Raw genomic sequence first — 27,592 nt, forward strand, 5'->3', positions numbered from 1 at the left:
TTTCATTTCATCTAGTTATGTACAGTATATGCTGGGTGCTCCTGAGTTCTTACTCTCACTTTCTTTTGCAGCCTGCTCGCTTCTAATTTGTTGATATTTTTAAAAATAGAGCATTTATGGGAACCAGATTAGTTGTTAATGTTATCGTCCTTTTAAATACAGTGTGGATGGAGGAACTGCCACATCTGCTGCTGACTGCCTGCCTGTACATTCTTCCATTACGTCACATGCGTGAAAGTGAAGGTAAAGCCCGCGTTCCATTTATAACGGGCTCTGCACTCACTTCCCCATCGTGACCGCGATTGGTTACAGCGCGCAGCGGTCGCTTTCCTGTGGGCGGAGCCGTTCGCATAAAGTCAAATTGCTTTTTTGTTACCGTTAATTTTGTAGGTGGGTTACACGAGATTGGTTACACTTGTTATTTTTGTCACTGGATATAAACAACTTTGGGCATGGATGCAGGTAATCACCTAGGAGGTAAGACAGTGATGTTTTGGCGTTATTCTAATGCAACAGTTTTAAGAGCATTTCCAGAATATTAAGTTATATCTTTATTTATTTGTATAGTGTAAACGCAATTGCATTGCGCTTAAACACTTTTTTGAAGATGTCTTTGCTTTAAGAATGGCTTGTTGCCTTTGGAAACTGCTGTAAGTTCATAAGGAAGTCTAATGCTTAAACAAATTCGTGTTACGTTTGAACCTATTCATGTATATTTTCACTGTCTCTGTTATGAGTCCTGGGTTAGGTTTACAAAGAAATTCAGAAATCTAAACTGGCTCAGCGTGAATATGGATGTGTAGGCTGAGCTAAAGTCCGCTTACCGCGAATTAACCGCAATCGCATTAAGCAGGTTTGACAATAAGGTTTTATTATTAAGCTACCGATATGTTTTAGGACATTCTTTTTATTTCTTCAATAGACACGCTTATGCAATTTTGAACAACAGTGACCAGCAAGATTTATATACATCTGTACATTTTAAATTACAATTATACTGCTTACTTTTGTATAGCGCTGACAGCTGGAGCAGAACGCTATGAACGATTCTCAGGTAAAATACAAGTAGATTATACGAAATACAGAACTAGTATACATAAAAATACAAATTTGTTAAAACACACTGAGAACAAGTCAGAAACATGATTATGATTAAATATAAATCGAAACCAACAATATCATTCCATTGAGTGATTGAATTATAGCCGGTTCACAACGGAGGAGAATAAAACTGTTAAAGAGAAAGTCAAGAATAATCAGGAATTGGCAAACACCTTTTACCCAATAATAATAAAAGAATTCCTCGTGCATCTAAGTAAGTAGAGCTGGATAGTTGTGATGGTTTCTTCATTTAAACACAATGACACATTTTACCCGATTGAGGGTTCTGTTGGATTATGAGTGTGATACTAATGATCTTTTTTGTTGGATTATGAGTGTGATACTAATGATCTTTTTTGGATTGAACAGAGAATGAACTCGAGGACCTGTTGAAGGAATTTGAAGACGTGATCGAGGATTTCAAGGCTCCCGCTCCCAAGAATCCTTCAGTTTATGAACGCCATTTGCAAGAAGCGAAACAGCAGAGCGGCACAGATAGTGGCTTCAGCGACACCGATCACAGTAGGCTTTGTGTCCTTTTTTCACGAATTCGCTTGGTGTCTGATGCTGCCTATATCTGACCTGCCCATGCCGTGAAATTGGATTTAGAAAGTTCATCAGATCGTCAGATGGAGAGGATGGATGAATAAATGGATGGATGGATGGATGGATGGATGGATGGATGGATGGATGGATGGATAGACAATTATGTCCCGCAAGCAACCAGTATTACTAGCTTAAATTCACGACCAAGGGAATGCAGGGGTTGTTAAGCACGATGATTGTCTCGTTGATTAAAGTAAAAGCCGTTTAAAGAATTGTTAAAGAAATATTTTAAATCCTTCATAAAAAATAATACTTTTTAAACACGAAATCAGAAATTATACCGTTACTATTATGTACAGATTTATACCACAGTACCAATATCAATAACATGCCTCGGCTATTCGCCAAGTTGTCAGTCTAATATGGAATATGATGTCATGCATTAAAAAGAAGTAAATCGATTGAGGAGGAAGTTTAAACACAGCCGTTAATCTGTTGAAGTGGCACGTGAGTCTGGCGACTTCTGAGAATTTGTTTTACTTCAGGGTATGGACGCGGGATTTCCTTTTTTATTTGCATGCTGAAATGACACCGAAATGCTATAGCTTGCTTGCATTGTAACCATATCCTTCCTGTTCAGTATTACACTCCCACTTCTAAATAATGCCTTGTCTTAATCTTTTCCTCCTAAAATTGGCGAGCACTTTAGCATCGAACAGAAACAGTTACTGCCCTTACAATTGTGTTGTTATATTTAGGAATTAAATGGTCCCTTAAAAGGGGTTTATTCCAACGTGATTAAACGGATTTATTACATTCGTGTTTAAATTAGAGCAGCATTAATCACGCTAGCCTGATAATGAGTGAATACACCTTTCGGACTTGAAGGCTTTGTGTTAAAGACCAAAAAAAAAATGAATGTTATCGTATAATACATACATGGTAATGTCTGTATAAGTCTGTAAAAAGTTTAACAAACAAGAAAAGTTAACGCTCTGTGTACTATGCGTTACTGTATATTAAACAACAGTACCGAAAATGCTCAAAAAGTGTTGATCACATCTCATCTGTTTAAGTCTGTGTGGCTCGGTGGCGCAGTTATTAGTGCTGCTGCCTTACTTACCCAGTGCCCTTCATTCGAATCCAGTGCCAAGTCGTGGCTCAAGTGGAGTTTGTTCGTTCTTGCCACGCCTGCCGGAGTAATCCGCTTTTCCATCCACACTACCAAAACTGTTTCATATTGAATGGTCATTTTAAATTGGCTCTGTGTGGACAGAGCATAGTAAAGCATGAGAGTGGATTTTATCCACGGCTGTTTTCTGACTAGTATCCAGAACTAACCAGGATAGGGACTGGCCAGCTGCGACTATGAATTGAATCAAGCGGGATCCAGAGTCTACAGTATGTAGTTTGTATTTTTCATCAGCATAATAATAATAATAATAATAATAATAATAATATAGGCCGATGACTCATGGACTTGGTTCCAACTATCTCGCTGTCCCGCCCTGGATAAGTGGGGTTGGAAGACGATGGCATCATTACAGGTTTTGTTGCTTCAAATAAATTTGGTGGGTTATGTTGTGCTGGTCGTATTTAAGTGTATAAAGTGTATCGAGCGTAGTTTGATGATCCGTTTGTAATTTATTTCCACTGCCACGTTCCTACAGTATTAAACCACGCCCCTCTCTCTCTCTGAAAGTTACGGTTATGTTCTCAGTTTAAAGACTTCAGGACAAGTGACTCCAAGGTTCACTTTAAAGTCGACCGCGGGTGCACCGCGTGCCATTAAAGAGTCCGAGGGGAAGCCCCTCTCAGATATATCCGTAAGTCAAAGCGGGATTCGATTAAATAGTTTGCATTAGAAATATCACTGGGAACCCCCCACCTTACCATCTGAAACTGCGCTTTCTTCACCAGGCTGTTAGAAAGAATGACAGAACATTATGTAGTAAAGACAACTGGAGCCGCCGCGGACCCCTCAGAATGATAGGTGTCAGAAAACGAGCGTCTGACTCGGTGAATACGTGGCTGTGTTCGGTGGTGGACAGGCGCCTTGTACCCGACTGGCAATGCCAACTGATAAAGATAGCTCATCCGCTGTTCACAGGACACCACTGAATTCGGAAAGAAAGGCAATAACGTGCCCATTTTAGCCGATTCTTTAACGAACTTGAGTGACGGCTGCTGGCAGGGCCGGATTTTCCTATAGGCTAACTAGGCTTCAGCCTAGGGCCTCAAGATCAAGAGGGGCCTACATTCAAATTGTTAGCAAAATTAAAATTACACTATTCTAAAAACAGTGAACACTAAAACACTGAACCGAAAATAAGGAGAAATTCTACGCATATGACTAATAAACAAACAAAAAAATGTATTGGTTAAGATCAACGCGTATTACGTATTTTATTATATCTCATGTAATTTACAAACTTAAAAATGGAAGGTGAAAGGGCCTCATAAGTGGAATAGCCTAGGGCCTCTTTTCATATAAATCCGGCCCTGGCTGCTGGTCTTTCCGTGAGGTTTACTGTCAAACTGCCTAGTTCAGTTGTAGCCTACTTTTTTAGGATCTATCTTGTATTAATATACTTTCTTATTTATTTTCCTGTGAAGTATTGTTTTGCATTTATCGCTTTTATTTTCTTGCCTTGGATTCTGCATTTCAGAGCTGTTTTTGAAGGCAGAACCTTTTTTTCTAATTACACGGAGTTTAACTGATTGATAGTTAGTTATTCATATGAAAGAGAAAAAATTAACTTGACAATGAAAAGCAGAATTTGTTGTAATAATTTAAAAGAGTGAAGGCGGATGGGATTGCTAAGGCATTTAAAACAATTTTGCTTCTTTATTGTAGGCGGCGTCTCTTCTGCCATAAGTAGCCTGAACAACAGTGAAGAGAATTTAAATAACGTGGACACACTGGCGCCATCAAAAGGTAAAACATGAAACGTGTGCCTTTATATTGAATACATGTGGTGTGTCAAAGTGCTATATGGAAAAATAACATTTAATAGACAAATGTCTGCATTTGCTTTTACTATAATTCACCAAAAATGGTTACTTTTTTAATGCAGTTATTTGAGATTGCAGCCTACAAGTTATCATTGACTTACCATTGAAACAAATCTATTTAAGTCTTTATGTCAATAATCCACAGCACTTTTTTTTTGTTCTTTATTTCGCCTTATACAATTTCTTGTGTTGGGAATTTGTTCGTTTTCACATACCCCTTGGGGTCAGAGTGCAGGGTCAGCCATTGTACAGCGCACCTGGAGCAATTGAAGGTTAAGGGCCTTGCTCAAGGGCCCAGCAGAGTAGGATCTCTTTTGGCAGTGATGGGGATTCGAACCGGCAACCTTGTTGCTCATGTAGACTTCTTACCTTCTCCCTGTGTCTCCCCAAAGATATTTGCTGTGGTGTGTTTTGGGGGCTGTGCCTTATGATGGGCTGGCAACTTCCTTATCCAGGACTGTTTCCTGCCGTACACTCTGTGCTGCCTGGATACATCTGACTCCCTGTCACCTTGAACTTGGGCTGTTTTAAGAATGTCTGTGTGAATTTTATATTCTCCTCACTATTATAAACACACTCCTGTGGGCTTCATTACAGGCTTTGCAAGTGCATTTGACTGAAAGCGGCTCCTTACCCATGCTGATATTTTAATGGCACAATCAAACCAACAACAATAATAATAATAATAATACATTTTATTTATATAACACTTTTCCCATGCTCAAGGCATTTTGCTGGTAAACATTTTGTATAGCAAAAATCATCAACTTTCATGTGTTATAGAACAGCTGAACAAGTTGCTTAGAAGTGTAGGATATTAATCTTCCAAACAAGCTTACTCCATTACAGAGTTGTGAAGAGTTCATATCATACATATCATATCATAACATATTCTGGTATTATATGCTCAGATGTATGCACTGGCACTGGATGGGGTGCCAGTCTGTCACATTCACTCTAACTCTTATGGGTTCTATTTACAGTCACCATTTCATCTCCCCTGTAAATCTTCATTATTAGGATAAACTCTTTATATACTTGGAAAAAAACCAAAGGGACATGGAGAATATGTTGAATGGTTTAAGATGGGCCATGTAACCAGATGCCATGAATACATCACCATTGCCATCAGAGTTACCAGGGAAATTGTGCTTTGAGTGTGACGCAGCACACAATGATCTCAAAACAATCAGTCTAATTACAATGTTATGTTGCCATGCATCTTTTTCTTACCTCCTACCAGTAATAGATTTTCGAAATCCATGCCCTACGATATTGTTATATATTTGGGGGTAAATTTAACAAATATGAGCAATCTAATCCAATATATACTGTAGCCAAAACACACACACAAAAAAGAAAAGCAGCCACTTGACTTTAAACAATCAGCTGTGCCTCCCAGAAAGCAGCATGATAAAGGCGGTCTCTGTGGTAAACTATTTCTGAATGTGTGAAGCCCATTATCGACAGAAAGCCAAAAGTTATGGCTTTCACACTATAAACCCAAGCAAATATTGTGCATTTTTTTGCACCTTAACTGGTAGTACAAAAACAGAGAAATGTGAATTTGATGAAGACTATCATGCATAGCTAATTATTCAGTTAAGTAAGACTGCATATCCATGGAAAATGATCCTTCAGTGACTAATTTGTAATGGCAATTTAAAATGTCTTGCTGTCTACCAGATAACAGAGAACTACAGTTTTCAATTTTCTTTAAATTATCTAATAAGGAGACAATCTCTTCATCCTTCATTTTTTAAACCTACCTTACTTAGCTTTTATAAGGTTGTGTCAAGCTGGAGCCCATCCTTGCTGCACTGGGAGCAGGCCAAGAGCAAATCCTGGATTGAATGTCAGTGTATGGCAGGAGACTTTTATATCTTCACAAGCTGATGCAGAACCAACTTAAAGTCCTAAGTAACCTAACATGCACATCTTGTGGGGTCCGATGTGAAAGATCAGAGACAGATTTATTGTTATTCTTGTCAGGGCACGATGGTGGCTCAGTGCTTAATGCTTCTATCGTACACCTCCAAGTGATGTTCAGTTTTTCAGCCTAGAAGAGTCTTCAGTCTTCATCTGCATGAGCTTTTTCAGGTTTATACTTTTACTCAAGCATTAGAAAGAGATGCATGTTTTTAAATTATTGTCAGCATCAGTGTTTAAATTAAGAAAATAGTTACCAAGCAAAAATTGCAACAATTTTATTACCAGCCTGTAGGCCTACACTCTTAAAAATAATGCTTCTTTAATGGCACTATATGTTTCTTTGCTGGATTGTGCTGTTCCTTGTAGTGCTATTACTTGACAAAACACCATTTCAGTCAGAGAAGGGTTCTTTGCATATGAAGTTGGCTCTTTCTGCTTTAAAAAAATACCTAATATGTAAAAAAAAAACAAACTCTGAAACATTTAATGTATGTCAGGTTATTTAGCAGGACACTAACAGATTAAAAAAAAACTGTTTTTACCCAGTGTTACTGTACTGTATGTATACAGCCAGAGTCCTTTTAAAATCCTGAGTCACTGATATTTCCCAAATCTGTTACCATCTAGTCATGGTGACTGTTACAGATCTAAATAAATAAAGGTTCTTTCAGGAAGCTTCATGTGAAAGGGTCTTTTGGGAACCAAAAATGGTTCCCCTATGCTATCACTTTGATAAATCACTCTAGTAACTATATTTTTAATAGTGTACTTCATATGCAGATTTTTCAGGTTTCCTTGTGAAACTGAAACAACATTGTGTCACACGAATATGCTGGAAGATGTGAACTTCAGCTCCTTCAGAATTCATGTCACAGCAGACCATATGGTAAAGGTCAGCTCACAGAAAACACACAGCAGGATTGCATTTAGCTAGGAATAGGAAGAAGAAAAATTCAGTTCGTGAATTTAATATTTCACCGCTGGATTGAATGAATTAGTGTGTCCAAAGGTGACAGGTCCTTCTTTAAAAGACAGTTTGCTTGGACGTGTGATTAAGATATCCTTTTAGCTTGCATAAAACTGTATACACCAATATTCATGTGTACATTTTTTCAAAATGGGATGATGGTGAAATAAAGAATATTAGGGATAGTTATAATTATTTTGTTTATAAATCTGCTTATTGGTAGTATAATATTTATAGATTCAGTATGTGATGATCATGGGTGGCACAGTGCTGCCTCACAGTTAGGAGACCCGGGTTCGCTTCCCAGGTCCTCCCTGCGTGGAGTTTGTGTGTTCTCCCCGTGTCTGCGTGGGTTTCCTCCAGGTGCTTCGGTTTCCTCCCACAGTCCAAAGACATGCAGGTTAGGTGCATTGGCGATCCTAAATTGTCCCTAGCGTGTGCTTGGTGTGTGTGTGCCCTGCTGTGGGCTGGCGCCCTGCCCGGGGTTTGTTTCCTGCCTTGTGCTCTGTGCTGGCTGGGATTGGCTCCAGCAGACCACTGTGACCCTGTGTTAGGATACAGCAGGTTGGATAATGGATGGATGGATGGGTGATTACTGTGACAGCCTTTAGGCTTTAGATGTACAATCACTTGGACAGGAATTATAATTTTTTAAGCAAGTTGCTTACTGTTGTGAAAGTTGCCAGAGACAGACTCAGAATGTCCCAAAACACACGCTTTTATTTTGTTTCTTCTTCCTCTGCACAGCACAATGCACAGTCCTTAGCAGCACGCACAGTGCACAAACCAACAAGAATAATGCTCACAGATACCCAGTCCTTTACTTTCTTTCTCTTCTCTTCTTGCTTCTTCCACCTCCACTCCTCTCTCGCAAGCTCTGTCCTCTGCCACCTGACTCCAGCTCCCTGAGTGGAGTGAGGCGGCCCCTTTTATGTTGCACCCGTATGTTCTCCAGGTGCTCCCTTATGACCTTCCTGCAGCACTTCCTGGTGTGGTGGAAATGCTGCAGTCCATGGCTCTGGAACCATCCATGCACCTCATGGCGGTGGCCACAGCCCCTCACAGGTTTGAGCGTCCAAGCTTCGTGGCGCCCATGCAATCCAGAGGGGCTGCCCTCTTGAGTTCCAGGGAAGATGCTGCCCCTCTCCCGGTCCTTCCCTTCTCCAGGTGTCCTGGTGGGGCATGGTCCCTGGTCGTCTATCACACTGTATTATATCTGTAGTATCTGCCCTTAAAGAAATATATCTTTGTTAGATGATGTGCCAAAAAGTTATTCATGAAAACCACTGAATGAAGTAGAAGTCAATTACTTAGCATCTTATACTATGTATGAAACTTTATATGTTAAACAATCGGTTCCTACAGAGTCACCATAAACATTTACTAACTTATTATATATGCCTTAAAATGATGCATAATGTCCTGTATATACTGTAAGTGTAGAATGTGTACATGTTTTATGTTAACTGATTAAAGTTTGGAACCTAAAATAATAAGTAATAAAGCTGTAGGATTAACTTTACATACACTTTTAAATGTTTTTACTCATATTTTCATGATTTTTGGTTTTCTTTTTCAGCAAAACTTGGTGACACAAGGGATTTAGAAAATTTTATTGAAAATCTTGACAAAGAACTAGCCGGTTGGTATTATTATTTGGTGTAAATTCATTCTTTTGTCTTGCATATGTACACACTGATTCAGTTTAGGATCACTTAGAGCATGTAATGATAGCATCAACACCTTGCTCAATTGAAGAGTATTAATATAATGCTTAGCTAAATATTTGTTTCAAACTCTTCATTGACTAAACTGTTCTTAAAATAAATCTGAATTCATTGAGCTGTTAGTTTGATCCAAAAAATACTTGTAAGGAGATGTGTGCTATAAATTTCACAATATAAGAATCCTAGAAGTCCATAAAGTATAAAGAATCCCTGGTGCAATTTCATACATCAGGACTTCAGTTCTGATTCTTTACTGCTGCAGTATGCTAGCTTTAATTATAGTTAAAAAAATATATAAAACAATTGTCCCAGACAGATGAATAAATACATTTGAAAATTACAGTTATCCTCAAAAGCATTCATAACTTTCCCTTTTTGATTTTTCTTAGAGCTTATCCCAAGTTCTTATTTGTGTAGTGGTTGATTTATACTTCTGCATCAAGCCTACACTGTAGCTACACTTTACTCTGCGTCACCTATGACGTATCTACAGTGCAGATTGACATGCGTCTCTTTAAAAATGTGACTTTTAACCCAACACAGACCCCAATGACTCCGACTGGCCAGTTTGGTAACTACGTATTTCCTGAAATGCTTTTCTTTTGTCTTCCAGTTTGGAAGTTGGCAAATATTTATAAAAATGGAAATAAGTGAGAGACCATTATGTTCGCCTACAGAAGAAAATGTATAACAACGTATTTGTCCTGGGGATCCTGAAATGAAAAAACTGCCTGCTTTTTAATGGATAATTCCTTTTCTTGTACACTGCAAAAACAGCTACAGCATAGGCTCGATGCAAAAGTATGAATCAGCCTTAAGCTGTAAACTGCTGTATGGTCTTCTCCCTTTAAGTTTCTCCTTACTTTTGGACAGGTTGTTTAATTCTATTATTACTTAAGAATGCTATTTTCATAAAGAAGGAACAGGATCTGGCTGCCCTGAACTCTAACCAGAAAAAAGTAGATAAGAAAATGTCTTCATCAGCAACATTAATTTCACTGCTTGTCTGTGTCAGACCCATGCAATTCTCTTATTCATCCTTTCCATTTTAATCTAACATATTGCACTTAGATGCATAAATATCAGATATCAGAAGTTAGCTACATAGATACTGTATTAGGGATAACATTTATCACTTATGTTATTTTGCCATAGAATGGCACCGTGGCTCAGTCCTGGGGCCTCATGTATAAACGGTGCGCATGCACAAAAATGTTGTGTACGAACATTTCCACGCTCAAATCGCGATGTATAAAACCTAAACTTGGCGTAAAGCCACGTACATTTTCATGGTAGATCCAACCCTAGCGTATTTCTCCGCTCAGTTTTGCAAACTGGCGGTACCCAGTATCAAAGCAGTGCTACTGTTCCTGTGTGGTTTCCCTTTTTTTTTTAGATCCACATCCCTGACACGGCTTTATAATATACACTGAAACTAACTGCATATTGTTTTATTAGTTTAAGGCATCTGATTGTAATTAACCTGTAACAATATAATGGTCCAGGAAATAGCCCAAGTATTCTAAATACCATAGCTGCTTTAGCGTTGTTACTCTCACTGCACCTTCTTTTTCTTCTTTCAGCTGCTCCCGTTAGGGGTTGCCACAGCGGATCATCTTTTTCCATATTACTCTCACTGAGTATTTATATCACTGTATCTGAGTGGGGAATCACAGATCTACAGCAGCTGATCAGAAAGAGAATTATTGGTATACAGCATCAAGCACATGCTGCCTCAGCCATGCTGTGTATTGAACTGCTCTCACACAGCAAACGCTTCAAAGCCTTTCCTGTACGGACCTCGTGGCTCAGAAACAGTTTCATCCCAAGAACTATAAATGCACTCAATCAGTCCATCAAGTGCTCCTTGTAGAACTGTTTGTACTTATAAGTACAATCACCTCACTGTAAACTTGCGATACAGTTATAATATTGCACAACCTGAGCCACTTTATAAAGTGCGTATTTACATATGATATGATTTTTAAGATGAAATGCAGCAAAATATGTTAATTATATTACACAGATAAAACTTTAACTTCATTTAAATAATCTATATTGTTAATAATTAAACATGTGAGGACATGGTGTTGCTGCGCTAGCAAGGATCTGGCGCTCCTGCCTTGCGCTGTATTCTTGTTGGGGCTGGCACGACACTGGAAGGATATATGGATAGAATAATTAAACATGTACTGCGAAGATATTTCAATGTTCCTAAAAAGTTTTGAAGAATCGGCGTTCTAAGCTTACAGATGGCTTAACGTCTATTACAGAACTGATTGTGTGACGATTGGGTATTTGGAGAAAGAAAAGTATGGACAGGCATTGGGGGTTAGTACGTTTGAAAGAGACAGTACTGCTACAATAAAGTATTTCATCGAAGGTCGCACATACATCGAAGGTCACGTATACATCTCAGTATTTTAATTATTCAGAGAGCTGTAACATTACAAATGTAATGGATTCTATGTCCTGTCGGAGGAAGAGAAAGCTCGGAAGCACATAGTGATTCACACGCATAGACCACATAGAAGATCAAATACAAAACAAAGCATTTAACGTGCTACTTTAGTTACGATGGGATTTGAGAAACTAGTAAATTAAACGATTTTAAGATGATGTTTAAGATGTTCTACTTTAATGACAAAATAAACTGCGTGATTAAAGTGGAAATTTCGAGATTAAAGTTGACATTTCGTGCTTTTTTCTCACTGTGTGCCTATTTTTTTTTCTCTGTACCCTAATAAGCTTTCATATGACACTCAGAAGGTGGGCTATGACTCGCCTTTTCACGGCGACTTTGATATCTGACAACTTCTTTTTTATTTTGGGCACTATGCGACTTTGTGAACTTGAGCTTTCGAGTTTCTCTGACACGCTATGTCATTCAATCAACTTCCTTTTGTTGTTTATACCACTGTTTAAACCAACAAATAGTACGTTTTTCCTTGCCTCCACTTGGTATTCACTGAAATCCTTCTATTTTCCCTTGTGCTTTTGCCATTGTCTTTTCACAGAAGGCTGAGCTTAAGGGCTATTTATATTGATTTGGATATTCAAAGACGCGTAATTCTGGAAGAAGTTGGGGCAGGACAGCAGGCGCGTGCACGTGCGTTACTTTTCACGCTGACTGGGATTCATGTAGCGGAAGAACGTGGAAATTGGCGTACGCCTAGATTTATGCATCTGGGTTTTTTGTGCATAAGCATATTTCCGCTTTTGTCCGTACGCCATGCAATAGTGTGAATTCTACACACGGTTTTATACATGAGGCCCCTGGTGACTTACAGTTCCTTGGTTCAAATGTCACAATCTGTCTGGCTTTTTCATGTTCTCCTTTTCCTACATAACCTAAAAAGAACAGATTATGGTAAATGATAACTTCTTGATCATGGTAGGTGTCTGATTCTACTAGGGTGAATACGTTGTGTGACATCATGTATCAAGGCTGATGGTGGTGGAGACTGGAAGTTACACCAGTCTAAGCCAATTGGATGACTCGGCAAAGGATTAAAAGCGACTGTATGGGCATGTAGTCTTTGTGTTTAGCCAGAAGGATTATAATCACGGAGGGCAATAGACCTTTGGGTGTGGAATGAATGGCCATGTTTAGATAAACATTATAAGAGTGCTGGAAACAAAAAAAGACTGAATGGTGCAGGGACAGAAAGGGCAAGACAAGCATAATCAGGATGAAGAAACAGATTTACTTTTTTAGTTTCCTTATAGTTTCTGATGCCCACACAGGGGGAGAAAGATGGTAAGCAATGTGGTAGCAGCAGAGACAGAGATGCATTATAAGCTACCAACCAAGTATCTGCACTGCATCTGCTGCAGTATTAATTATGACGTATTGTCACTGATATACAGTACAATTATATATAAAACACACATACAGGGACATAGGGTACCTGAGTATATCACAGAAGCATTGGGAGCAAAGCAGGATACACCAAGGAGAGATAAGAAAACATGCACTGATAACAAAAGATGGCATAGCCTAGGATGGGTAAGCCTGTAACTGTTCTGCCACCAGGAGTGAGAGTGAGATGTGGCCTGGACCAGAGGGACACACACTCATAAATTGATGAATGTGTTCTCAGTGTATATTATATAAAACCTAAGGTAAAGTGATATCAAACTGCACATGCTAAAGCTGAAAATGCAGTAGGGCAGTCAACAGGAGTCAGCTGTTCCCTGTAAGAACTGAGACCCAGGATTCAATTGTGAAGCCTTCATATTCATGCCATGCTCTCCTGCTGCATTCTCATTAGTCCTGCACATTGCATTAGTGAAACCAGAATTTTTCAGCATCCATAGATGGTAGAATAGTATTTATGTCAAAAATAAGTTTTTACCTTGATCACGTTTTGGGTTGGCTAGTCTTTGTTTCCCTGTGTCACTAACTAGGAGCTGAAAGTGGATGAAAAAATATGCAAAAACATTTCTGTATTTTGTGTGGTTAATCTTTATTTTCATAAAGGTTTTTGCAGAGGTGTTTGCATGAATTTATCTAATACTAGAACACTTCTCTGTGTCTCTCATACTGTAAATATGGGCCTCTGCACTATCAATTCACTGTTTCCAGTTTGACTTTTTTGTTTTCGGAATGAGAGTTTATTGCTCCCACCATGATCAACGACATTCATAAAGTACACAGTGTTCTGCGTTATGATTTGAAGTACCTTGTTGGAACAGTGTGTCCTAGCTGAGATGGGTGCTTTGTGCCAGAAGATAATCCACTTGAGACTTGCTTACCTGCTTCACCGAGTAAAGGGATAGAAAAGGATGATTGCTTTGGAGGGAAATGTTGCTTGGTGTGATGGCTGTGAGCTTCCTAAAAGGTGCTGTCTGCAGTGAGCTGATGAATTCATCAAAGCTTTAGTTCCGCTTTGCTGAGAGAAATGTATGGTGTGCTTGCTTTGCTTGCTGTGAAGAGGTTTTAGTTAATAGAGAAGTATGAAAATGTGAGAACCCAGGTGCTTACTGCACTCTGCTAGTAGAGATCAATTAATTACTAAGACTATTAAGGACCTAAGCAATTAGCAGGAAACACTGACGCCTGACTCGTTCTGTACTACTAGACCAGAGTTTCTTCCTCTGCATCTTATGACTAATGTCTTCTCATTATGTACGTCTTTTTCTTTTTTTTTCTTCCAGAGATGTATTCCGAATGAAAAACCTTTGACCTGAAATAACGGCTCCACTCTCAGAATGAACTGTTTTGCAAACTAAGAAGAAGTGATCTGATTCAATGATGTCTATTTTTACAAGAAGAAAATTCTTGTTTTACAGAATAAGCATTAGACTTTTCTTTAAATATGTCAATACAGTAGCTAAAATGTCCATGTGAAGAAAATTGATGTTTGAAAAGTTGATTTTGCATGTGTGTGTATATATATACATACAATCCACCTTCTCAGAAAGTTGCCCCCAGGTAGCCAAGGCACACTTTTAAATAGGCCTCTGTATTTGCTGACAACGCCCATGAAAGGAAAGAAACAATGGGAAATTAAAAACGCACTAGTCACAAGAAAGAAGTACTGTAACACAAATATTACTTTCAATTGGCTTGCCGTTAAAACATCAACATTCATCTAGGATTGCAAGACCATACTCTCTGTAGTTTCATACGTTGAGCTAAGAGGCCACTTTTAGGGAGCTCCATTGTAAGTAGCTATGATCATCGTTTGATTTGGGAGATGAGTAATCTTTGTGTTTTTCATATAGGAGTTTGTAGTCTCACGAATGCCTGTCACTGAACGTCTGACTTATGAGGTAGTATTCATAAGGTAGGTAGTTCCAAGCTTCTCTCCTCCTCAATGTCCCTAATTTAGAATGAATTGTACTGTAGATGTAGTTTTATATATAGGTTTTTTGTAAAGAGCGTATATCTGAAGCCATTTCGGGGGTAAAGTCTCATACAGCTCACCAGGCTCACATCTAAAGCTCATGCACTCTCCCCCATGTCCTGTGTGTACTGAGGCAGCGTTTCCGACACTGATGGTGTCACGTCCAAGTTTTTCCAATGCTGTTGTGTTCGCAAACAACTGTTTTTCACCCTCTGTGAATTTAGTGTGATCGTCTGAGCGGCGGGAGAGGAAGTAGTACACCCCAGTGAATCAAGTATGATCATCAAAGTGGGGGTCCAGGATTGATTGCAATCTATCCACGATGCTGCTGCTGAGAATCTAGCACAATCATCAAACTTGCAACTGCAATGCAATGTTCTAAGTCATGCATGTTAGCTTAATTAGCTATGGACACACAATGTTTCTAGTGTAAGCGCCATGTTACTCTGAAGTAGAGTAAGTGGACTGAAAACATGAATGGCAAACATATCTAAAGTGCTACTGTTTTCAAGCTTGTTTCCAACTTTTTTGCTTTCTCTGGGCCAATCACAGCCATCATAATTCTCTATTATTATTGCTTCAGCTGATCTAACCAATAGGAATATTTCTCCTGCATCAGGAGTCAAATGGTTGTGATTTATATAGCAGAGCCCCTTCCCTATCTTGTTATCTGCTGCTCCGGTCGCCATTTAATTGGCTTGGTCTGACTCCTTATTTACTTCTGCTAAAAGCAACTGCAAAAATTCCCACTAACATTTAAATTACTTTTCCATACAAATGAAAGAAAGACAGTTAAAAAAAGCCATAGAACATAGTTATTTTGCAGAGTAAATGTTCAATATCTTTTGGAAAAATACATCAAGGGGCTATACTTGACAACAGAATCCACATCATAAGACTTAAGAATCAAAATGCAAAAGGAGTAATGTAGAGAACTAGTCCACAAAGTCACTGTGTGTAAATACAGTGAAATACAAGTGACAGAGACAATAGCAGACTTGTGCACTTCTGGCAGCCAAGTTCTTCTTACCCAACCTCTTCTAAAGCACGGCCTCTGTCCCCTAGCATTTCCTGAGAATCTGATTACAAATGATGCTTCCCATTCCAGCTATTTGGTTCATCCTGTTTATACTATGGTATAAAACATGAAACGTACTGTCTCCATGAAAGACTGATTGTAAATAATATCAAAGCTGTTTTATATTTTTTGTGTGTAATGTCTGTACATGTGACTGCATATAAATAAGCCTTAATAAATGCTGTAAATGTCAAAAAATCTGTGGTTTCCTTAGACATAAAGTCTTAGACGGCTGCTTTCATGGACAAACGTCGTGCAATTTGTGCAACTCATCTGTTCTTTTGCTGGCAGATGCAGAGTGCAAGTTTTTTGCTTATTTAGACAGATTGTGCGTGTGGTTGCTAATCTCTGCTTCCTGACTTTGTAGTTATACCATTTGATATTCATTCAAACAAGCAAGGAAGGAAGAGAGTCAGACTCAAATAATAAAACCCAGTGAAAAATCACATTTGACCATAATGTCAGCACTTTTGAATGGTTGCACAAGACATTTCTTTTTTTACTGTATTCTTCCTTTCAGGATTATTGTCTGTTTTGGTTAGAAATAAGCATGTGTTTGACAAAATTAAGAGCTGCTATTTTCAGGTACTCAGTGACTGACATTATATTGAAATATTATACTGTAAATAACATTGATTGACAGAGTGGTGGATAGATAGAGAGAGCAGCATCTCATAAAGCACTAGTTCAGTTTCACCATGCTCTGATGTATTTATTTTTCGTGATCAGTTTTATATTGATAAAATGAAAAGTAGTACAGTAAAAGCAAACCAACAATAACAATAATAAGTTTTGGACTAGGTAAGAACAAAACAAAAGCACCCTTCTACCATGTAGTAGCTTTGCCTTGATTATGAATGTTAAGTCAGTCCATTGAGATGAAGTCTGCTGTGTTGAGAAATGCAGACTACATTCTTATTTCTTCGCTGTGTTCCTCTAATTTCTCCAACATGCCTTTAAAGTTCACGTCAAAATTTTTAAATACACGCGTTTCTCGGTCTTCATTATTCTTTTTAATCTCGATGATATCCTTCTTAAGATCGTTCTTAAGCTCAATGTTAGATTTCTTAAACTCATTTATAAACTCATTCTTGTTATCCTTCTTAAACTCATTTATGGCCGTAACCATGGCGGTAGCCAGTGTAGCAATCATCTCTTTCAGTTCAGTTTTTATTTTCGGACAGTTCGCTTCGGATTTTGTGCTCCACGAATGGAAATACAGCTCCTGTTACAGCAGGTGCTGTGGGCTCGTGATGAGTAGACGAGAGCACATCCTGCAGGGCCTTTTCTAGTCTCGAATGATCCTCAGAAATCGGCGATCCAGCGCGACCTGTATCACTAGCACCTTCACTCCCATTTTCATTCTCACTCTCGACTGGAGACGATACAATGGAGTGGGGTCCCAGGAGATCTGCGTATTCGTCTGCCTGTTTCAGGTCAGTCTCCGAGAGTCCATACCTTGCACTCGGGCCGGATGTCTGTCCAGACTTTGAAGCGGCTTTAAGTTTCTTTTCTGGTTCTTTCTGACTTTTCTTCTTGTTACTCATGCTTGTATATTGTAGTGGAAGTTCTTTGGTCGGATTAAATACAGGATACCTCTAAATAATATGAAATATGTGGGAAAATAAAGCCGCTGCTAGTGGAGCTCTGCTTCAGACGTCCATCTCTTATAAACGGACGACACCAACTTATGTAGTGCTCCATCCAATACTGATAGTTACAGTAAATGCTGTAGCCTATTAAATGAGAGTGAGAGACAATGATTCTTATTTAATTTGTTAGGCACAACTACCAGTGGAAAAGCTCTAACACATAAAATATAATAGTTTGGTCAATGTTGATCCTTTTCTTGCCCGTGGATCCAGTGGACATAAGTGAATGTAGACATTCCGATATTCAACTGGCTGTCCCTTCTGACTCAGAAGTGGATTAAGCAGAATTAACAAATGCATAATACAGTAAAAAGGATTTTTTTTTGCTGAAGAGTGTAGTGTTTTCCCAGTGACAATGAAAATAAATATGTTAAATCTGGTACATGTTACAACCAAAACGTTAATAATTTATATGCATAAAAGTACCACCAAGAATAGTATTTGAGAGATGCCCAGGTTTAGAAGGGAATTGAAAGAAGGAAAGGGTGGCACAGATCAAGAATGAGGCCCAGAAATATCCTAGAAGATAAAGAGACACATGTAGTGGCAGGGATAATGCACGCCACCATGCCAACACAGAAGAAAGACCACCAACAAAGTGTGGTAAGCCCTGTATGTGCTCTGGTTGTCTCACAGGCAGAGTCCTTCAGGAAGAAGAGAGACAAAATGAGTGCCTAGATGTAAGCTTGTAGTGCTTCTAGATTACATGCCATAATTACATGTGGACTGCGTCTTGCTCCACCATTTGATGCTGATTGGTCATTTGATTACTTTTAGTTTTAGCACGATTAAAGTGGAGTCTCGAATCAAAATGCAGTACACACTAAGAAACTTGTCCATGCTTTTATCACATCCCGCATACATTATTGTAACTCCCTACTGGCAGGTGCCTCTTCAAATCTTTTATCACATCTCCAGTTAATTCAAAAAGCTGCTGCAAGAGTCCTTACGTGAACCAGCAACAGTGAGCACATAACACCCATCCTGCTTCACTTCCACTGGCTCCTTGTGTCTTACAGGATTGAGTATAAAATACTATTAATCTATATATATAAAAGCCAAATACCACTGACTCACTCATCACAAAATCTCCCGAACCATGAGGACTTGGGACTTGAAATTTGGAATGTAGGTTACCCTTGGCCCATAGATGCTCGCTAAGAAACGGTTTTAAAAATTTCATGGTCTGAGCGTGAAATGTCTTATAGTTTTTTAGACCCGTTTGTATGTCTGTCTGCTTTTCATGAGAGAACTACTTAATGGATTTAGATCTTTTTTTTCTATAATTTGCTTGAACATTCCAGTTGATTTTGCAACATCTCTCATTGTGCTAACAATCATAGTTCAGTTGCAGGAGCGATATATTCGTGCTAATCTGAGATAGAAGCTGCGGGCCAAGGGGAGGGAGAGAAGTGACGTCAGGAGTAGAGAGCTGGGTGGGGCCCTCCTCAATGTCCTGTTTCATTAATACGCGGGCGAAGCCGCTAGGGATGGCTAGTAACCTATAAAGCTTTAAATGGCCTTAAACTGGACTACATCAGTGAATACTCCATTACTATGTTGTTGTTCGCCCACTAAGGTCCTCTAATTCTGGCAAACTGTAGCCTATGGGTGACAGGGATTTCACTTCTGCTATGCCCAGGGTTTGGAATGACCTCCCGAAATTAGTTAGCTCAGTTGACTCAATTAATTCTTTTAAAAAACAGCTTAAAACTCATATGTTCAGGAAGGCTTTTAACCTAACCTAACATTCTTTCAGTTTACCTCTCTGTCCTGATGCTCAGGCTAATGTGTGTGTGTGTGTTTTATCATAAATTAGGTGATGTAGATATAGTGCAGCTCTCAGAGTTACATTTTTATGGTTGGAGTACATACAGATTTAGTGACTTACCCAGAATCACACAGTGTTGGAGATTGAATTGGTAACCTTGAGCTTTACACTCCATTTCCTTGAACTTTTGAGTGTTTTTCTGGACTGATATCCCACTGTCTGACACTGTCTGTAAAAGAAGTCCCTATTTGAACAAATGATGCAGTTCACCAGAGAAGTCTTTGCCTTGTCCTTGACTGTGGGAAAACAGAAAAACAAGAAAAAGCCTTGTGTGTAGTAAAGTAAGAGAAAACCTGAGTGCTACGTCATGGCTTCAGACAAGGCAATCTCTATATTAGTAAGGAGCTGAGGGTTTGCTTTCTTGAAGTGTAATTTATGTGAGTGACATAGTGCCTCTTCTAAACACCACTGACACACAGAATGGGTTGTATTTATCTCCTGAATTATTTTTTATTCCCTGGGCTCAAAACATTTTATATGCTAGTTAATCGCAGGTCAGTAACAGCAATACCTTTTTCCCCCTGTATTCTGAACTGTTGTTTGCATTGCATATGCATTTTTCAAATATTTGCATTACACTGAGAGCTGCAATTAAGAATGTGGGGATGAACATTCAATACTCAAGTACGTTTTACTGGTTAAGACGGTGTGCAGTTCTCTTTGACAAGATGACAATCAATCTGGAAATTCCTACCAAGAGGCTGCCTTGTGGCAGTATGTTAAATGCTTTTTTGAAGTCTAAGCAGTTCAATCTTATTTATGCACTTAGTGTTTCAGCAGTTCTGTAACGATGTTCCAAGCCATCTGGAACATTCATTAAGCAGAAGTCATTTTTTTAGTCGAAGTACATATTTCTAAGTGTGATATTTTTTTACATATTTAAAAAAAAATGCTTTCTGAGTTGAGAGTTTTCAATTACTATGAATAAAATAAACACACAATTGCTCAGAAAGCCCCAGATATAATTTTTCATTCACTGGTAAATAATCATGAAAGGTTTTGTTATTTAAAAATTGAATTGGATACAGGCAATTCGTTTTTTTGATATATAATTAAAAGTCAGATACTTCGTTTTTGGCTTCTTCAGAGTAACTATTAATTTAGGAACATATTTTCAACAAATGTGATCATTAAATATTTTCTTGTTAATTTAAGTATTAAGTGAATGTTGACCTGCATCCTTTCTATTCAATGTCATATTCATCTAAACTAATTGTTTAAGTATCCAGAGAATTTAGCTTTCACCAGTCTATCAGAAACTATCCACATTAGGTTTTCAACAGTCAGTGACTTCACTTCAGTCAATTTAAAATATTATCAGAGCATTATGAAAGCATTCTGAGCATCTAGAACTGAACTGAAACCTTCTTCTTCTTCTTCCACTTCTACTGTATGTGGAGTCGATATGCTTGATTAGTCTTCTCCAAACAGCTTGGTCCTGCAATGGCACTGCAGTAAATGATAGCTTCCGATTATTGATATATTTTCTTAACCTGGATATTTCAGCACAGGCAGAACTTGAAATGGGCCAGTAAGCACCAGTACAGGGTACCAGCACTTCTCCATTTTTTGGGGTTGCATACCAGCACTGTTTTTGAGCATACCAGCTCACAACATCCAATTGAAATGAATTTCAGCTTATCTATCCACCTTAAACTAGAGAGGAACTCTAGTTCTTTAGTTCTTTTCATGGCACTCTATATTCCAAGAGTGTCAGGGTATTGTCAGTGTATCACAGTACTCAAAACTCTAAGGGAAACCCCTGCCACTCTTTGACTCAATATCACTGTAATGAATGATTGTGGATTTCGCCGCTCAAAGATTCTGCTTCCTGCACTTCAGTTCTATAAACATTGATTGCCAGCACTTATTAATATCCACTTCAGGGACTGAGTACAGGATAATTGGGAACCATAGCCTATCCCAGCAGGAAAAGGTGCAAGGGAAGAAACAACCTTGGTTGGGAAGCTAGTTGTTCACAGGGCATTCTCAGTAGCACAGCCATGACAGGTCGACTTAGGTTAGCCCTAATACTGCTGTGATGCTGGGGGAACCTGATGTTTTCAGAGAAAAAAAAATCACAATTAAAACCTGTGTCTTTGAGAGGTTGTTTTACTGTAACAATTAATTTATTCAGAATCTTTATGAAAGCAAAAACAAGGAATGTGAAGTTTAGAATACTCATAAAACAATTTGTAGACCCTGAAATATTGGTAATTAACCAATAAGGTGGGAATTAAGACAATTTTATTTGTATGTAAGTATATTTGTTTTTATTTTGGAATATTTGTAATCGACTTATTTATTTATTTATTTATTAAGTGTTATAATGTAGCTGCACATTTATAGCAAAATTGAGCAGCGTGTTAAGGCCATGTCAGATTTCACAGCTTTTCCAATCATAGACTTCATTAACATAATCTTAGAGAGTCTGGTGAGGTCTTGGCGCATTTCTGCGATTGGCTGTCATGCAGTCTGACATACTCAGCAACTCAATCCAACCAGCCTACAACTGTAACTCTTGAGTCGTAGATGTAGGCTTGTGTGCATGTGACAGCTAACTACCAATGAGCACTTAGCCAGAAGTGCAATACATAAAATGTAGCTGCAAGAAATAAGGAATGTGAGTGTTTTGGACCTCACAAACAGCAGAGAAGCTCATCTGCCAAATGTTATATATATGTGTTGTGTTACAACCAGGGATTTTTTTCTTACCCTGGCTTGTATTTATTTGTTGTTTTACTGTTATTGCTAAATTTGAATTATTATTTTTCCGATATGGAAGAAGATGATCTGCTGTGGCAATCCCTAACGGGAACAGCCGAAAGAAGAAGAAGAAGAAGATATGTTTGTTATTTTTGTTGGTTTTATTTGTTATTCTTTGTACTGTGACTTTAAATGTACATACATTCCATTAGTTCAGTGGATGCTATCCTAAGAAGCAGGGACTCAAATGAGATCTCTCTCCGGCTTATTTTAGGGCCCTGAAAAGAGGCTTATCATCTAGTGGTGTACTGAAGTTGTTGAAATTCATTGTGAATACTATTGGTTTCTTTGTTTTCATCAACTTTCTGCTCTGGTCTTTGGATATTTCTATTGGATTGTGTATTAGAATATGGTTGCTTGTTGATTCCCATTTAGGCAACTCCCTTTTTGCCATTTTTGAGCACCATTTGTAATTTTCCATTTTTGTGAATATATATATTAAATTATAGACGTTTATTGTTTTGGTTTGTCCTTACAAGCTGAGGATTCCTCTCTTTTGTCACATTTGTAACATTTTAAGATATTAAGATATATATTAAATTTTAAAAGCCTGTTTTCATATTATGGGGCCTGGGATGCCAGAAGCCTGCAACTAATAGCTGGGGGACAACTGGTTTTTGGGGTGAGGCTATTCTGGACAGGCCAGTGGAGAGCCAGGCGTGCATCTGTGGCACTTTGTGGATGCCTCAACCCCTTTTTGTCATGTTTTTGACTTCAGCTTACAAAAATCCCTAAAAAAAATTGAAAAAAAAAGTAAGTGAGTAAGGTTGAACTCGCCATACCTGTAAAACCTTTGCATGGCTGCCAGCTCAGTCAGACAGCACATTATTGGCTTTCAGGAAAGGGGGCAAGTTTGTGATACTTTGGCAGTGTTAAGCTGTAGTGGAGGGTCATTAATAGTAATTTGACATTCCCTGTGATTTTTATGTAATCTTACATACTCAGGTTATGAGATCAACAACAACAGTCATCAACTTTGACATCCCCTTTGACTACAGAAGTCATGTAATGTGACATTGGCCTTAGTTGGGATTTAACTGCTTGAAATTAACAAATTATTACTAAATTGATATCCAGATAAATAATAATAGACAGTAGATTACTTGGTTATTTTTTATTGTTTTATTATTATTTGAGAGACTGAAATTTAAAATTTAAAGAGGTTGGGAATCATTAAGGATTTTACTTAGGATGACAAAATTTTGTTTTTTAAAAAAGAGCGTGGATGATAGATAGATAGATAGATAGATAGATAGATAGATAGATAGATAGATAGATAGATAGATAGATAGATAGATAGATACTTTATTAATCCCAAGGGAAAAGCCAAGCAAAATGACACCTTTTATTGGCTAACTAAAAAGATTACAATATGCAAGCTTTCGAGGCAACTCGGGCCCCTTCTTCAGGCAAGATGTAATACAGAAACTGGAGTTCCCTGTGTTTATATGCACACTTTAGGACAAGAAACAACATTGGTAAATCTTTAAGTGAGAAATCTTAAATGTAAAAAACACAGGGAACTCCAGTTTCTGTATTACATCTTGCCTGAAGAAGGGGCCCGAGTTGCCTCGAAAGCTTGCATATTGTAATCTTTTTAGTTAGCCAATAAAAGGTGTCATTTTGCTTGGCTTTTCTCTACATTCATAATGGCTAACACGGTACAACACCCTAGTACTACAGATTAATCCCAAGGGGAAATTCACAAATTAAAAAAAAAAAAAAATTGCAGGTCAACTGACCCGCAACAGTTCCCCCCCTTTATTTTGAACTATTATATTTCTGTTATACTGTATTATTTTTCCATTACTGTGAACACTGAGATACAGAATGGTGTATTGAACCGAAATACCCAACTACACTTTCCTGGTTAAGACTGAAAGTCAACATAAAGCTCATTTTCACAAGATGACAGAAATCTACCGGGAGTCTAACTTGTGAGAGTGTGTTAAATGCTTTTTCTGAAGTCTAAGCAGTTCAAAACATATTTGTGCACTTAGCGTTTCAACAGTCCTGCAGCCATGTCCAAGCCATCTGGAATATTCATTTACATCACAAAAATTATTTTTTGAATGCACAGTCTGGCCTCATTGGCAAAGTGCATGGTGAGATTTTAAAGAGTTAACAGTCAGTTTGTAAACTATGGAAACCTGTCAGCTCCTATTTATTACAAGATAAGTTATTGTTGGTTAGTATGAAGTCAACTCATTTGGGAATAACTGTTAAAGAGTTTATGCAACAAGGCCAACTTGCTCTTTTTAATCAAAAATGTCTAAAATAGCTGAAATATTATGGACGTGAGGTATTGAAGTTTCCTACTTTTTAAATGTAAAGGCTAAGAATTTCCATGAGGGTTGCAAGTTGATGTAATGGAATACTCTGCTGCTTCATCTGCTTAATACAGTAGAAGCCTGATTATAGCCTGTGAGAAGTTTGCACATTTTCATTATTTCTGGGTTGGTTTTCTCCTGGTACTCTGGCTTCCTTCTTATTGGCATCTCTACAGTGCGTGTGTGAGTGTGCTCTTGGATGGACTGGCGTTCCACTCATATTAGTTAGGCCGGTCAAATAAAAAAAAAGTGCAGGAAATGGATTGATGCATGGACATGTTCAACAGATGCTAAACGGTAAGAGTGTTATGGTGTCCTGCTTGTTAGCTTTGCTGCTTCACTGCTCCAAGAAACCAGTTGTGATCTCCAGCCCAGTTACGTTCCATGTAAAGTTTAAACCTCCTCCTTAGGCCCACACTTTTCTCTCACATAATACACGGGCACTGCACATGTTATATGTGTTGGCAAGTCGGATTCAGTGGGTTGGAAAATGGATGGATGGATGCAAGTCTAAATTAGACTGGTATTTTTAGGTCTACTCAGTTAGTGATTGCTGTGTCCTGAGTTAGCTACCTTTGACTCAGTGGAATCAGAGGAGTCTTCAGTAATGTTTGAAGGAAAGAAGGTCAGAAATACAATCCTTATACTGTATTTCTTGGCTAATTTTTCTACATTTGTTAGAGTAAGTAGTTATTAAAGCATCTATTTCCATTTCTTAATCTAGCCATTGTTCATTTAATTGCATTAGCTTTCAAATCTAAACTTTCATTTACTAATCACATTTAGCTAATCTGTTAGGTGTATGACAATACTGAGTGATGTATATAATGTTTGTTCACACTTATCATAAGCTATATTTGATTTTGATATGTTAGGTAAACTTAGTAGAAGGGTCTTCAGATTTGACTAACAGGTACCAGTCGACCAAGAGGATGACAGATGTGGAACTGGCCAAAATGAAGTCTCAAGAGTGCCTTGGACTCTGATGTGGCCATGAAGAATGACTATTAGGTGGCCTCACTGAGGCTCTGACACAACTGTTTAGACTGTTTTAATCAGTGATGGGGGTACATTGACTAGAGATATTACAGAGAGGTGGAAAGAACACTTTAAGCAAGTCGTACACATAATGGTAATAGCGTTTTTGAAAGCACCTGCTGGTGCCGAGTCTTTCCAGTTCTTATGCTTCACAGCTGGATGGTATTTGCCTGAAAATGATGAAAGCACAAGTTTGTGTGGTGATGTCTTGATTAACACTATTAGAGAAGAACAAGACAAATATAAAGGAGGTGAAACCCATTTAATTGGTTGATCTTTGCGGTAAAAAAGGAAGAAAACATGGGTGTTTTTCAACACAGCCACGTTGAGTGCACCTTAAGCAGTTGCAAGTTCAAGACTGACTGGCTTCTTGCAGTACTGGTGGCTTTTATATGTATCCTGCGGTGGAAGAGGTGGAACTTCCAGGTGAGAGGGTAAAAGAGGAGAAGGAGTAAACAACACCGACCCGTGGTCCTGGATAGGATTATATGAAGTGCAAAGGCCCCTATTCATGTGTCTGATACCACACATCTTCACTTTTCAGTTATGCTTAAATTACCAAGCAATCAAAATCTACACCCTGTCAGAGAAACTCTTTGCCAGGCTACTGGAATCGAGACTGTAGCTAATTAATGAAACAACAAGGAGTTTGACTTGGCTTTGGCATAAAGGATCAATGGGTAGGGGCTGTGTGGGTTTGCATATTTTGTCAATACTTGTTTGTGGATTTGGAAAAGGCTTATGGTCATCTACCACATGGAATCTTGTAAGTTCTTGCAAGATCATAGCTTCCCGGGGCTGTTGTGTGTTATTTAGTTCCTGTGTTTGCATACTGAAAGTTCTTTTTATGTACTTTGCCTTATGTGAAATCATTTTAAGTGGATGTAAAACTCTGGCATGTGAATGTCTTATCTTCTCTTCTCTTTTTTTTTTAATTTGCCAAATATTCAGAGGCTGGAGGCATATTGTTTAAAATATTTATTTATAGACTCATAATGTCAAAAGAAGAAATGATGAAGTGCTGGTTGTAATCTTTTCTTACGTTTTATTAAAAAACTGTAAAAAGCCTCCGATGGACTGGTGCCCTATCCAGGGTTTGTTCCTGTCTTGCACCCTATGCTGGATGGAATAGCCTCCAGCTCTCCCCTGTTCAGGACTAAGCAGATTAGAAAATGACTGACTGACTGATCTGTAAAAAGCAAAGCTCCTGTGGTTATGCACACTTGTAAAGAAAATGTTTTTTAAAAAGATGGAAATTCTAAGATCTTTTGTTTCATCAACAGCAGTCATTAAATTTAAGAAATTACATTTTTCTGTTAAAAAAATTAAAATAGCTATACAGGGTGAGTCAAAATTATGTTAATATTTGAATGGCGGAAACAATTTATTCTTTATATGTGCGAGATGATTTACAGGAGGCAGCACAGTGGCGCAGTGGTAGCGCTGCTGCCTCTAATTTAGGAGACCTGGGTTCGCTTCCCGGGTCCTCCCTGCATGGAGTTTGCATGTTCTCCCCGTGTCTGCATGGGTTTCTTCTGGGTGCTCCGGTTTCCTCCCACAGACCAAAGATGTGCAGGTTAGGTGCATTGGCGATCCTAAATTGTCCCTAGTGTGTGCTTGGTGTGTGTGTGTGTGCCCTGTGGTGGGCTGGCGCCCTGCCTGGGGATTTGTTCCTGCCTTGCACCCTGTGCTGGCTGGGTTTGGCTCCAGCAGACCCCCGTGACCCTGTGTTAGGATACAGCAGGTTGGAAAATGAC

The 27,592-nt window shown here is 38.5% G+C and overlaps 2 protein-coding genes across 4 annotated transcripts in view; both read left to right on the top strand.

Annotated features, from left to right (window-relative positions):
- The window catches only part of rab9b (RAB9B, member RAS oncogene family), a 1,039,984-nt gene that overhangs the window by 245,744 nt on the left and 766,648 nt on the right, over positions 1-27,592 (top strand). The gene's annotated exons all lie outside the window — the stretch shown is intronic.
- si:dkey-27i16.2 (regulator of cell cycle RGCC-like) lies at positions 358-16,467 on the top strand. 3 transcript variants are annotated; one of them, XM_028816055.2, is made up of 5 exons: positions 358-477; positions 1,471-1,623; positions 4,505-4,585; positions 9,141-9,203; positions 14,449-16,467. In XM_028816055.2, exons 1-5 carry the CDS (start codon positions 453-455, stop codon positions 14,463-14,465), a joined length of 339 nt encoding a protein of 112 aa, XP_028671888.1. In that variant the 5' UTR covers positions 358-452; the 3' UTR covers positions 14,466-16,467. The 3 variants fall into 3 exon arrangements, with proteins under 3 accessions (XP_028671888.1, XP_051790783.1, XP_051790784.1); XM_051934823.1 differs by lacking the exon at positions 14,449-16,467 and adding an exon at positions 9,902-10,210; XM_051934824.1 differs by lacking the exon at positions 14,449-16,467 and adding an exon at positions 9,902-10,228 and having other exon boundaries at positions 380-462.

Source organism: Erpetoichthys calabaricus, chromosome 12, assembly GCF_900747795.2.
Source record: "Erpetoichthys calabaricus chromosome 12, fErpCal1.3, whole genome shotgun sequence".
NCBI lineage: Eukaryota > Metazoa > Chordata > Cladistia > Polypteriformes > Polypteridae > Erpetoichthys > Erpetoichthys calabaricus.

Bases quoted from the DNA above. Each gene is read 5' to 3' on its own strand.
- si:dkey-27i16.2 (XM_051934823.1), top strand. From the start codon at position 453: ATGGATGCAGGTAATCACCTAGGAG. The intron at 478-1,470 runs GTAAGACAGTGA...TGGATTGAACAG, and splicing joins TGCAGGTAATCACCTAGGAG to AGAATGAACTCGAGGACCTG. The intron at 1,624-4,504 runs GTAGGCTTTGTG...TCTTTATTGTAG, and splicing joins CTTCAGCGACACCGATCACA to GCGGCGTCTCTTCTGCCATA.